This window comes from Protopterus annectens, chromosome 4.part1 (assembly GCF_019279795.1).
Source record: "Protopterus annectens isolate FY-2018-M chromosome 4.part1, PAN1.0, whole genome shotgun sequence".
In the NCBI taxonomy this organism is placed as follows: Eukaryota; Metazoa; Chordata; order Ceratodontiformes; family Protopteridae; genus Protopterus; species Protopterus annectens.
In genome coordinates, this window is record NC_056734.1 from 370700468 (window position 1) to 370715262 (window position 14795).

Consider the following 14795-nt stretch of genomic DNA (forward strand, 5'->3'; position numbering starts at 1 on the left):
TTTGAGGGAAAGACAGTCCAAGACGCATGGTCCACTGTGGAGGCCAATCTGCATATCAACGTTCTAGAACTGAGAGCGGTGTTAGCGTTGCAGGCATTCCATCTGGTTCTTCCTTCTGGAACAATTGCAGTTCAGTCAGACAATATGTCAGTAGTCTGGTACATCAACAAGCAAGGAGGAACCAAGTCTTACCCCATGTTTCAAGAGGCCATGAGGATTTGGCAATGGGTGATGGCTTCCAACTGCTTTCTGATAGCAATGCATATCCCAGGGTGCTCCAACATGATTGTGGACAAGTTGAGCAGATGCATTCTCCTGCCCCACAAGTTTTCCTTCAATCTTGATGTGGCAGCAGAACTTTTCAGCTGCTGGGGCCAGCTGTGCTGCGACCTGTTCGCCTCTTCATCGAACAAGTGCAGCAGCTATTTTGCTTTATTTCCCCCAAAGGGGGAGTCCCCGAGGGATGCTCTGATTCACGCTTGGTCCACAGGACTTTCTTATGCTTATCCCCCCATTCCTCTGATTCCACAGTTCTTAAAGAAAGCTCATCGGTTGAGATGCAAGGTGATCCTCATATCCCCCTTTTAGCCTCGACAAGTTTGGTTCCCCTTCCTTTGGCCTCATCTGGTATATACCCACCGTGGATTCTGGACCCTCTCCCAGACCTGATTGTTCACCCCCAAGGGTTGAGCCACCTGAATCTGTCCACTCTCAAGCTGACACCTTGGTTTCTCCACTTCCATTAGTTGCCATGCAAGCTGATCTCTCCTTACCTGTTTGGGATATTATCCTGGCCTCTCATAAGCCATCCACCAGAAGACTATATCAGGACAAATGGGAAAGGTTCTCCCTCTGGTCAAAGGATAAGAGACTAGACCCGTATTTGGCTCCGGTCATAGTGGTTTTGGACTACTTGTCTAAGATTTTGAAGAGGGAGCCACAGCCTCAACCGTACGACTACATCTGGCAGCAATTTTGAATTACCATAAAGAACTGGATGGGTATGCCTCTTGTATCACTATGTTTATGTAAAATCTTTCTCAAAGGAGTTTCCCACTTTAGGCCCCCCAGTTAGACAGCCTGTAGAGCCATGGAACCTCACGTTAGTTCTACAGTCTTTGACTCAACCCCCCTTTGAACCCGTAGCAAAGTGTGACCTGAAATTCTTGTCTTGGAAACCCTTATTCTTGGTAGCCATTACGTCAGCCAGGTGGGTTTCGGAGCTACAGGCTTTGTGCATCATAAGGCCCTATTTGGTCTTCCACAAGGACAGAGTATCACTCCGGACGAACCCATCTTTCCTTCCCAAGGTTGTTACTGACTTTTCCATCAATCAGTCCATTGGCCTGCCAGTGTTCTTTTTTTTTTCTATTAAAGGAGTGTACTGCCTACTTTCCTTGGATGTACACACACAACTGAGATTCTATTTAGACAGGACTAAAATTATGCGCAAGTCTGACCCAACTTTTCATTTCTTTTTCTGGACCTAGATTGGAAAATTCTGTATCCAAGGTTACTTTATTGAAATGGCTAAGGGACTGCATACTTTCTCTTAATCTTCCACAAAAGAACCTATGCCACAGGTTAAAGCCCATTCCACTAGATCTATGGTGACATCTGTAGCTTTCCATTCCAGGGCTTCTATGGATGACATTTGTGCAGCAACCACTTGGTCTAAACCCCACACTTTCATCAATCATTACAAATTGGATGTTGTCTCCAGAGAGACAGGTTCCTTCGGCTCAGTGGTACTCAGGAGCGTTCTTCCATAAGGGCCACCCATAGGTCTTAAGGTAGCTTGGGATTCTGTCCCATCAATGAATGGAAAGATTAACAACATCAGATAAAGTAGTTATGTCTTACCATAACATTTTATCTGTGTTGTTGATCTTCTTTCATTCATCCCTTCCCACCCTCCCTCCCCCTCCAAAGGCTCCTGTGGGATACTTTGGGTCCAAATGATGACTTGGGGCATTTGCGCAGAATGGTCCTCTGCTTTTCTGGTTTATCTGGGCAAACTCTATCTGAGGCAACAGGGAGAAGGGCATTGTGGGTAGAAGCTTAGCTCAAGAGTTTTTGGCTGGCGCAAGCTTGGTAATAGCCCGACTCGGTTCCGAGGGCTCGGAACCGACCCCCATCAGTGATGAATGAAAGAAGATGAACAACACAGATGGAACGTTATGGTAAGACACAACTTCTTAGCAAAGTATAAACAAGGTGTAACTAATTTCTTATGAAGTGCTGTTTTTTTAGGATGGCCACAATGGTGGTAAAATAAGAAAGGAGCTGGTGACAGGCTGGAGGAAGAGTCGCATATCTGTTTCTGTGCATATTTGAAAACATACAAGAGAGTAATGTGCATCCCAGTTAAGAAATTTACTGCACAAAATGAGGATGATGGTACTAATACAGCATCAAATAAAGACAGACAAATGTATATTACTTACTGGACAGTGGTCTAAAATCCCCAGCTTGCTAACAATTCTGTGACAGGGAGTAAGATAATGACTTAGTTAATGGTAATCAAAGCAGAAACCTAGTAAGTGGTGTTAGACTCTGCTGTTCTGTACTGCTCTCTGGTGATTATGCACATATGCAGATGTTCGTGTTTCACTGTTGCAGTCATCACATTTGGATTATCCTGCCAGGGGTAGCCCTCAGTCGGCCCGAATACCAGATGCTTAGTATTTCTGCGTCGGTTGCTGTTGCTCCAGGACTGACATCAGGTCGTCAGTGGTATAAAATCTGGCAGCCGATGCCATTACGTCACTCTTTTTTTTACCGAGGAGCCCGAAGCAGAAGCAGGTTGCACGAGTGCTGGTCAGCCGGTACCTGAGTTTTCGTTTCCGAATAGAAGTTGAAGTCTTCTAAAGCAAAGTACCCAGTTGGGAGTCCTTTTATCTTGCTCTAAGCGATGTCAGAAAAAGTTAACAATTGTCTCGCCTGTGGAAAGCAAATACCACACCAAGACTTCCGTTCTTACTGTGTCACTTGTTTAGGCCCAGACCATGACGTCCCTCGCTGTCACTTTTGTGCTTTGTTCAGTGCCAGAACTATACGTCATTGGGCCCTTATTGTAGGTAGATATTTTCGCTCTCAGTCCTCGAATTCTGATATGGCTTCGGTAAGCCATCCAGCTATCGATCTTCTGAAAAAACGTAAGGAATAATGACAGAGACAGACCACACAGGTCCAAAACTGCCGTCACTTCCATTAAGCTAGTCGTCAGTTTTCCAGTCTTCAGTGAAGAGCTTTCGCAGCCCCTGTTGCCTGTTTCTGTGGATTTGCAGGCCACTGCTGAGACAGTTTCGAAGTCCAGTATCCAGCGAGACTATTTTTCGACTAAGGATTCTGCGGATGTCTCTACCTTGGATGGGTCCGGAGCCACTGAGCAGGCACTGGCTTCCAAGGAATCACTTCGCACTACCGATACTTGACACAAACCGACGACTTCTTTCGCATCTTCAATTCTTTCTAAAACTACAGAGTTTCTAAAGCCCAGGGTACAAACTACGTAAAAAAAACCGATGACCCAAGCTCAGGCACCTGCTTCCTTGCCTCAATCTCAAATGCTTAAATTGAAGGAAGACCTTATTATGCTTACTAGGGGAAGGCAGGCTACCCCTTCCAAAAGGAAAAGAGACTTGTTGTCAATAGTTTTATCTGAACAGGAATCCGATGACTCTGATGCTTCTGAATATGAAGGCATGCAACCCCTCTCTGCTTATGAGGATTCTTATGCTGAGGAATCCATTCCTTCTGCCTCTCCACCCAAGGGTTTTTCATTTGGTGAAACCCTTCATACTTTAAGGGAGTATTTCCAATTGGAATATCAGAATTATCCTCAGTCTAAAAAGAGACTCAGGCAATTCTTAGATTTACCACAACACAGACCTTTGGCCATTCCTCCTGTCCTGGATGTTGTTGATGTTTTTATAGAATCCAGTTTAACTCCTGACACCCTTCCTCCTGCTCCCAGGAAACCTGACCGGTACTACAAAGTCCCTGACTCTCACAAATTCCTTTTCAAAAATCCTACTGCTGACCCAGAGGTCATCTCTCAAGGGCCTAAAGGAATTAAAGCAACCTCATCTAAGAATCCCACCCCCTCAGACAAGGATTCCCGAGCTTTATACAGATGGGGTAAAAAAGTATACACCTCTGCTACTCTTGCTATTAGAGCACTAAATTGTCAGTTCCACATGCTGAAATACCAGCAGCATACCATGGAACCCCTCAAACAAAAAAACATCTTCCTTTCCTGCTTGTGCAGAAAATAAAGAATTACAAGAGCTTATGCATTCTGCAAGCCAAGTTACTAAGCACACCTTCCAATGTGGCTTTGATGCCCTAGAAGCATCTTGCAGGGCAGCAGTCACTGGTTCAGTCCTTAGAAGGCATGCTTGGCTTAAGGAACAGACCTTGCCAGACCATGTCAAATCAAAATTACTGGACGCACCATTGAACAAAGATAATTTGTTTGGCATGAAGGCAGAAGAGGTCTTAAAAAAGATGAAAGAAAAAGCTAAATCTATGCAGGCAGACTTTTTAACAGATCCAGCCTCCGAGGTTCAGTAGGCATTGCCCCTCCAAGCCCTGGTCCTTTCCAGCCCCCTCCAGGCCAGCTCAGCCTAGGCCCAGGGGAAGAAAACCCCCAGGCAGCAGCCCCAGGGAATGAAGAGATCTAAGCAGTGGAGTTCCTTCTCTTCAAAAACAGGGAGTGCTGAGACACCCCCTTATGGTAAGAACTAACAATGACTTTACACCTCCACCCCTTACCTCTGCCCACCTGCTTGTGCCCCTAGGAACAAAACTCTCCTTCCATGCAAACAACTGGGCTTCTATCGATGGGTCCTCAACATACATATTTTATTTCCACACTCTGCCAACCCCAAAAGGTTCCCAGATCTTCCTCCAAACCAGTGGGCAGAGGCCAAAAAGCAAGTCCTTTCCCTGCTCTCCATGAGGGCAAATACAGCATGTTCCTACAGACCAGTTAGGCCAAGGTTTTTATTCAAGACTTGTTCTGGTACCCGGAAAAGAAGGCACCAGGTGCCCAATCCTCGATCTCTCCATTCTAAACACCTTTCTGGTGATACCAAAATTCAAAATGGTCACCCTCCAGCAGCTTCTACCTATGCTTTCCAAGGATGCTTGGTTAGCCACCCTAGATCTAAAAGAGGCCTACCTACACATCCCAGTCAGGGAATCTTGCAGGAAATACCTATGTTTCAGGGCAGAATCTGTGCACTTTCAGTTCTCTGCACTTCCCTTTAGCTTGTCCACTGCTCCCAGTGTGTTCACAAAATGCCTGGCTCCAGCCATTGCTTTTTGCAGACAAAAAATATTCAGATTTACCCCTACTTAGATGATTGTCTGATTCAGGTAGACAGTCAGGAAAAGCATTTACAGCACCTGACCTTTGTAAAGGACCTACTGATCTCCCTGGGGGTATACTCTCAACGAAAAGAAATCAAAACTAGTACTCACACAAAAAATTGTGTTCCTGGGAGCAAGCCTGGACACAGCATCCCAGATAGCATTCCTTACTCCAGAAAAACAAGCCTTACCTGACAGGCTACTTCTCTCAACTAGTCACCAGAACCCAGCTATCCGCAAGGAAAATCCTGCAAGCTCCAGGCCCTCCTGCATTCTACTCATTCCATATGCCAGACTGCATATGAGGAAACTACAATGGTACCTAAAAGCCTTTGGTGTCAACACTCTCAAGAGCTTGAGACTATCATACCGACGATACCTTGTGTAAGGAAAGCTTTTCTTTGGTTGGCAGCATCATGCAACCACAAGGGACTTCCCTTCTCACAACCCCACGCCACCCAGACCCTCACCACAGACGCATCAGACTATGCCTGGTGTGCACACCTGGACGGCAGGTGCATTCAGGGCCATTGGAGCCCAAATCAAATACATCTGCACATCAGCCAAAAAGAGAGGCTAGCTGTTCAGCACACCCTGACAGCTTTCAGACCCCTACTCTCCCCGGGACCTCTACTGATCAAAACAGACAACACCACAGTAATGTGGTATATCAATAAGCAGGGTAGGACTCGCACTTATCCTCTCTGCAGGCTCGCCATGACCCTTTGGCACACGGCCTCACCCTTGTAACTACACTTGCTAGCAGAATTCCTGCCAGGCTCCCTAAACTATCTGGCAGACAACTTAAGCAGAAACCTGCTAGACCCACACGAGTGGCAGCTAGACCACAGAACCTTCACCCCTGTAACCCAGAAATGGGGCACCCCGAAGGTGGATCTCTCTGCCTCCCACTCCAATCATCAGCTCAGCAAATTCTGCACCAGGGAACCTCACAGCAAAGCCTGGAAAGTGGATGCTCTATCCTTCCATTGGGTAAATTTCTCAGTCTATGCATTTCCCCCCTCTATCACTCATTTCAAGGGTACTGCTCAAAATAAGGGAGGAAAAGCCGAGGGCAATCCTGATTGCCCCAGACTGGCCATGCCAGCACTGGTACCCACTGCGGCGCAGCCTGTCACCCCTGCCACTGTGGCACCTACCTCAGATCCCAACACTCCTGAACCAGAAGAATGGAGAATTCATGCATCCCCAATTGCAGACCCTCAACCTGGCAGCCTGGCTTATTCCCTGACATCTTCTCAAGCTGCCAGCCTAAGCAAACAAGTCCTAGATGTTATACGTGAGGCCAGATGCCCCAGCACTAGAAAATCGTATGCTGACAAGTGGAAAAGGTTTTGCACTTGGAATCAAGGCTAAGGGAGCCCAAACAGCACAGCCCTCCCTACCTCTCATCCTGGATTACATAGCAGACCTACTACAAAGAGGTCTATCCTTCTTTTCTATTAAAATTCATGCCTCTGCCATCTCTGCTCATTACAGCACAGAGCCACCTCTCTTCTCACACCATCTCATCAAACAGTTCCCAAGAGGGGCTAACAACTTAGGCCACCCAGAAGAGCTCCTACCCCAGCTTGGAACCTTAACTTTGTGTTGGAAAAGCTCACGCTACCCCCCTTTGAACCTGCAGCTTCAGCAGAGTTAAAATTCCTCTCTCGGAAAACAGCCTTGCTTCTGGCCATCACTTCAGCTAGAAGAGTTTCAGAGCTACAAGCACTCATGGCTGTAGAGCCCTTCATCATTTTCCATGCTGACAGGGTCTCCCTCAGTATTAACCCATCCTTCATGCTTAAAGTGGTCTCCAGTGTGGCTCTCAACCAATCCCATTCATTTGCCCACCTTTTTCCCTAACCCACAAAACAAGGGGGAAAGAATTCTGCACTCTAGATGTGCACAGATGACTCAGATTCTGTCTGGATAGGACTAAATCTTTTAGAAAAGCTGACCGATTGCTAGTTAGCTTCACAGCAGGGGCAAAGGGCAAAGCCATATCCAAACAAACAATCTCCAAATGGATAGCACACTGCATCCATTTCTGCTACAAACAGCATGGGAAACCACCCCCAAAGGGGGTCAGGACACATTCCACCAGGGCAACCTCCACCTCTGCAGCTTTTCTCAGTGGGGTCCCCACCTGGGACATCCTGGAGGCTGCAACATGGACTTCTATTCATACCTTCACCAAGCATTACCACCTGCCTATCTTTTCCGAATCCAGGGCAGGCTTTGCCACTGCAGTCTTGCAGGGCATCCTAGCCAGCCCCCAGTCTTCTTGACTGCCTCCATCCTTTTCTTCAACCCAAATGTGATGACTGCAACAGTGAAACACGAAGAACATAGTACAGTTGTGTACACTTACCATAAATGTAGATGTTTGAGTGTATTCACTGTTGCATTCCTGGTTTCCCCCCCTCCACCCCCTTTCTGTCTCTCTTCCACTCTCCTTACAGGGAATTTTTGGTATTTGCTTTCTACTGGTGGTGTTCTTCCACCATAACCTAGTTCTTTATTTGGGGGCTCCTGACAGTTGGGGCAAAAAAAACTGATGAAATGGTGTCAGCTGCCTAATTTTATACCACAGACGACCTGATATCAGTCCTGGAGCGACAGCAACTGACGCAGAAATACTAAGTCTCTGGTATTCGGGCCGATTGAGGGCTACCCCTGGCAGGATAACCCAAATGTGATGGCTGCAACAGTGAATACACTCAAACATCTACATTTATGGTAAATGTACACAACTGTACTGAGTGTGTAGTTACAGTAATACTGCAGTCTTTCAGAAGCAGCAGAGAGAAGGGGGGTAGGTAGTATAGTCTGTGGAAAGAAGACCATTACACATTACACGGGGATGCAATTCCCACTGAAAATAAGACATGGTGCAGTACAAACTTCATGCTAACAGATAAGATGCAAGTCTACATGTCCATAAGCAAGGGTAGGTTAATGCATACAAATCTACATATCCCTAAGCAAGGATAGGTTAATGCAAATGGACATGAGGGAAATGACAGCAAAATAGACTGAGTGTTGTTATAGAAGGATGCCTTTTAATGCTTCAGTAAAATGATTAGGCAAATAAGTACCTGGAAAAAGGTTGAGCACAATGAGAGGGAAGTGTTAACACTGACCAGAGCAGGAGCACAGAGATTCAGGCTGCTTAATGTTAAGTTTCTGCATAGCTATAGAGTAGTAATTTTGTTATTGATGTGCTTTCTTTTCTCTAGATTTCCTGATAATTTTGAGAAGCTGTCTCCTCCAGTTCTTCAGTTAGATGAGGTTGATTTCTACTACAGTCCAGACAAGATAGTGTTCAAGAACCTCAACGTATCTGCTGACTTGGAGTCCCGCATCTGTGTTGTAGGTATTCTTTTCTGTAAATTAAATGAGATTGCTTTATGGTAGTTATCTGAAAGGAGGACTACTGCACTTATTGCACTTCATGCATATTTTTGCAATCATCACAGAATCCCGTCTGAAGGGAAAGTAAGTTTGGCATCATTTCTGTAAACATACAACATGCTTTATTTTAGTATACTGATCTCTCAAGTGTTTGAGTGCGTTAATCCATTTGAAGCACCCAGATGTTCATCGTGCATACAGCTGCAGTAATCACAGATGGGGTTCTCTGCCGTCAGGCGGTCCCTCAGTCGACCGAATTCCAAAGTCTAGGTCCGGCGTCGGTTGTTGTCTCTTTCTTTCCTGACGTCAGTGCGACAGGGGTATATAAGACACAGCCTACGCCATATTCTTCAGTCTTTTTTGCCGCGCGGTGCCCGAAGCAGAAGCAGTTCGCAAGTGCCAGTCGGCCAGCTCCTGAATTTACAAAAAATTGGAAACCGAAGTCTTCATTAAAGCTAAGTACCCCGTTGGGGAAACGTTTCTTGCCTCAGACCGATGTCAGAAAAAGTTAACAATTGTATTTCTTGTGGGAAGCAAATACCGCATAAGGAATTCCATTCCCTCTGCATACCTTGTTTAGGCCCAGACCACGACGTCTCGGGCTGTCGCTTTTGCGCTACTTTCAATAAACGCACTATTAAGCATCGGGCGGAGTTCGCCCAACACCTTTTTGGTAAAGCCTTTGATTATAAAATGTCGTCGGAGACTCCGACTAACGTTTTGTCCAAAAACCGCCAGGACAAGGACCGAAACGCGAGGTCCGCGGTCTCCACCGACACCACGCCAAAACCGGCTACACGTGGTCCGGTTCTCAGCGAGACGCCTATGCAGTCCCTGACTACCGACGACACTTCTTTGGCGGTGTCTTCTGTAACCGAGACCGCAGGTACCTCAGCCCATACCCAGACTACAACCACCGAAGCCACTGTGAGCGTTGAGCCTCCTAATATGGACAGGTCCACTTCCACCCATGGTGTCTTTAGACCCTCATCTTCCTTTTCCATTAAGGCCTTTTCTAAGTCCAAATCAGCCAGGCATCCCAAGAGGCCTGTTGCACAGGGCCCATCTTCAGGCCCCATGCCTAAAAAGCAGATGCTTAAAATGGCTGAGGATTTAATTACTCTTATCAGGGGTTCCCAACCCCCTCCAGACAAGAGACCCAGAGTAGAGGAAGATTCTCCCTCTTCTGATCAGGGCTCCATTTTTTCAGAACATTCTGATGTAGAGGAACACTCTTACTCTCCTTTTGAAGACTATGATGCAGAGCAGTCCATTCCTTCTGCATCTCCTCCAGAGGATTTTTCTTTTGGGGAAACCTTGCACACCTTGAGGGAACACTTCCATTGGGAAGGCCAAGACTTTTCTGATTCCAAGAAAAGACTTGGGGAATTTCTTTTGTTACCTCAACACAGACCTCTGACGATACCTCCTGTCTTGGATATACTTGATGTTTATGCAGAGGCTTGCCTTAATCCGGATTCCCTGCCTCCTGCCCCAGTCAAGCCTGATAGGTACTACAGAGTTCCTAACTCACACCATTTTCTTTACAAAAGCCATAATGCTGACCCTGAAACCATTTCTCAAGGCCCCAAGGGAATGAAGGCCTCTACTGCTAAAAATCCACTACCTTCCGAAAGAGAGTCAAGATCCTTAGAAAGGTGGGGAAAAAAGGTATATACTTCGGCCACCCTAGCCATGAGGGCCTTAAATTGTCAGTTTCATATGCTTAAATATCAGCAGTTTCTGTTATCACAATTAAGAAATAAAATGTCTCAACCTGAACAACCAGATTTGAAGGAGTTGCAGGATATGATGCATAGTGCAGAACAAGTGGGTAAACACACCTTACAATGTGGCTATGATGCCCTAGAGGCCTCAAGTAGAGCTGCTGTTACAGGATCAGTCATTCGTAGACATGCCTGGCTTAGGGAACAAATCTTGCCTGATCATGTGAAAGCTAAACTACTAGATGCTCCTTTACAAAAGGATGTGCTATTTGGTACTAATGCTGAGGAGATACTACGGAAAATGGAAGAAAAAGCCAAATCTATGCAAACTGTCAAAGCTTTTCTACAGGTTCAACCACCACGTTTTAGCAGAAATTGGCATTCAAAAAACTGGTCCTTTCCAGCCATGGACAAGCCCCAAAGAGGTAGATACAGGCGCACAAGGGGCAGAGGACAATCACAAGGATCATATAGAGGCAGGCAATGGCAAACTCCAGCACCAAGAGGTGGCGAACACAGTGCACAACAATACAGGAAACAAATCCAATGACTTCCTCCTTTCCATGCCAAGCAAGTCTCAGCTGGCAGCACCCTTGGGAGGAAAGCTGGCATTATTTACAAGAAATTGGCATATTGTCACAACAGACAAATGGATCCTGGACGTTATAAACAGAGGCTACAGATTTCATTTTCACACACTTCCAAAAATGAGAGGCATGCCAAACCTGCCACACAATCAAAGGGCAGAGGCACAACTACAAATTTCAAAGCTCATAGACATGAAAGCTATTCAAGAGGTACCTACTCACGAACAAGGTCAAGGTTTTTATTCCAGGCTATTTCTGGTACCAAGAAAAGGAACCGACTGGAGACCCATTTTGGACTTATCCATCCTAAACACATTTTTACTCGTACCAAAATTCAAGATGCTCACATTACAGCAACTTCTTCCCATGCTGGGCAAGGAGTTTTGGCTGGTAACATTGGACCTCAAGGAGGCATACCTGCATGTCCCAATCAGACAAAGCTGCAGAAGATACCTCAGATTTCTTGCAGGTTCAATTCACTGTCAATTCTCTGCATTGCCCTTTGGCTTATCTACTGCGCCCAGAGTATTCACGAAATGCCTGGCATCAGTAATTGCCTACTGCAGACTTCAAGGGATACAAATTTACCCTTATTTGGACGACTGCCTGATCCAAGCGGACAGCAAGCACATACTTCTGGAACATCTGGCTTATGTAACACGGTTACTGAATTCCCTGGGATACACAGTCAACAAAGAGAAATCCAGGCTAACACCATCTCAGAAAATAATTTTCCTGGGTGCCAACTTTGACACAAACACCCAGATGGCCTATCTTACGCCAGAAAAACAAGGGCAACTAACTCAGTACTTCAAAATACTAGCAAATTGTACCAGGCTTACTGCAAGGAAAATCCTGCAGGCTCTGGGCTTCATGGCATCTTGCATTCTTTTAATCCCATGTGCAAAGTTGCATATGAGGAAACTTCAATGGTACCTAAAAAACCTATGGTCGCAACACAGCCACAGTTTGGAAACAATAATACCAATAATTCCATGTTTACAAAAGGAATTTCTATGGTGGGCCCAAGCATGTCAAACAAACACAGGTCTCCCATTCTGCAAGCCTCAAGCAAATCAAGTCATCACAACAGACGCCTCAGATTACGCCTGGGGGGTGCACATGGCAGACAGGTGCATTCAGGGCAAATGGTCCCAAAAGGAAAAGCACCTTCACATCAATCAGAAAGAAATGCTAGCAGTGATAAATGCAATTACAGCTTTCAAGGACCTCCTGCATCCAGGACAATTATTGATAAGAACAGACAACACCACAGTAATGTGGTACATAAACAAACAAGGAGGAACACATTCGTACCCCCTGTGCAGACTAGCCATGACACTTTGGAACTTGGCTCTGGAATGGCAAATCGAACTTCAGGCACAGTACTTGCCAGGTTTGGAAAACACGCTGGCAGACAACCTAAGCAGAAATATGACAGATCCACACAAATGGAAGTTGCACCCTCAAGTGTTTACAAAGATAATCCAAGCGTGGGGGAGGCCAGACATAGATCTCTTCGCCTCCCACAGGAACCATCAATTGGAAAAGTTGTGTTCAAGGACCTTTCATCCAAAGGCCTGGAGAGTGGACGCCCTTTCATTCAGTTGGACAGCATGGACAGTTTACGCCTTCCCACCTCTGCATCTTCTGCCCAAGGTACTCTTGAAAGCAAGAGCAGACAGACCGAAGATGATACTGATTGCTCCAGACTGGCCAAGACAACACTGGTACCCACTCCTGAGGAGCCTAACACATACTCCTCCCTGGTCCCTACCTCTAATGCCTCTTCTGCTGACTCAGCACAGCTACAAAACTCTTCACAGTCAGCTGAAAACACTCAATCTCGCTGCATGGAAAATTCCTTAACACCACAACAGACCCTACCTCCAAAGAGGTGCAGGATGTCATTTTGGAGGCCAGAAGGCCATCTACTAGAAAGGCTTACTCCGCAAAATGGGAACGGTTTTGCTCTTGGAATGAGAAAAAAGGCCAGGACCCTAGAAAACTGAATTTGCCTCCGGTATTACAGTATCTAGCTGAGCTGCTGAACAGTGGACTTTCATTTTCCTCCATAAAAATCCATGCCTCAGCCATTTCTGCAGAATTCAACACTGATCCACCCTTATTCTCTCACCCACTCTTAAGACAGTTCCTCAGAGGGGCTAAGAACATAAGACCACGAAGGAAACAACCAATACCAGCCTGGGATCTTAATTACATTCTAGAAAAATTAACATTGCCTCCCTTTGAACCAGCTGCCTCAACAGATTTGCAATATTTGTCCTGGAAAACAGCCTTCCTTCTGGCCATTACCTCAGCTCGTAGGGTTTCGGAACTACAAGCCCTCATGGCTGTGCAGCCCTTTCTCATCTTCCATCAGGACAGGGTTTCCCTTCTTACCAACCCGTCATTTATGCCTAAAGTGGTATCCAGGGTAGCTTTAAATCAAGCCATACACTTACCTACCTTTTACCCCAATCCTCAAAACAAAGGGGAAAGGCTGCTACACTCCTTAGACATCCATAGACAGCTACGTTATTATTTGGACAGAACAAAGCCTTTCAGGCAATTTCAAAATGGATAGGCCACTGCATACGATTTTGTTACTCCTATCATGGAAAATCTGTCCCTACAGGCATCAGATTCCACTCCACCACAGCCACAGCTACCTCTACAGCCTTCCTCAGAGGAGTTCCTACCAAAGACATTTTGGAGGCAGCCACTTGGAGTTCTGTGCATACCTTCACAAAACACTACCACCTGCCTTTATATTCCAAAACTAGAGCAGGCTTTGCCACTGCTGTGTTGCAGGGCATTCTGGCTCATCCCAGTTCCACCTAGTGCCTACCACCCTGTGCATAGCTTTGGGATTCTACCCATCTGTGATTACTGCAGCTGTATGCACGATGAACATAGTACAGTTTTGTACCTACCATAAATGTAGATGTTCGAGTGGTAATACAGCTGCAGTACAGGTTTCCCTCCCTCCTTCCCCTCTTGGTAAAGGCCTAGTGGCTAACACCTCCTCATACAACCTGATTGGGTCATCCTTCTATGGTGTATTTGCTTGCAGCTACTGATTTTTGATTATATTGCATTGCTTGACTATATATATATATATATATATAATTTATGTATTGCCTTCCTTCTGGGGGCACCTGACATCTGGGGCAAGAAAGACTGAAGAATATGGCGTCGGCTGTGTCTTATATACCCCTGTCGCACTGACGTCAAGAAAGAAAGCGACAACAACCGACGCCGGACCTAGACTTTGGAATTCGGCCGACCGAGGGACCGCCTGACGGCAGAGAACCCCATCTGTGATTACTGCAGCTGTATTAGCACTCGAACATCTGCATTTATGGTAGGTACAAAACTGTACTTTTGTGAACAGGCATTTAAAAAATAAATGTTTTTATAGTAATACTGATGTGTATAATTTCTGGGTACAAATAACTGGATAGAGTTGTTGAACTTGTTTTCCAACATTGAGGGCCTCCTTAATGGTTCTTCGTTTGGATATTTCTTACCCATCAATCAGATTTATGTGCTTTTTCCCCATGTAGAATCTTACTTCCAGAGATACTGTATGATTATGCTGACATGCACCGTAATGTAACACTATGGTGCATTATAAGTGCGCAGCTCTTTTTTGCTTCTTACACGGATCAGATCTTGA

General features: G+C 45.7%; 1 protein-coding gene across 1 annotated transcript in view; it reads left to right on the forward strand.

Annotated features, from left to right (window-relative positions):
• ABCF3 (ATP binding cassette subfamily F member 3) overlaps positions 1 to 14795 on the forward strand; it is a 1867236-nt gene that overhangs the window by 1298920 nt on the left and 553521 nt on the right. The window contains exon 16 of the mRNA XM_044070185.1: positions 8625 to 8757. Coding sequence (XP_043926120.1) covers positions 8625 to 8757 — 133 coding nt within the window. The remainder of the gene's footprint in view (positions 1 to 8624; positions 8758 to 14795) is intronic.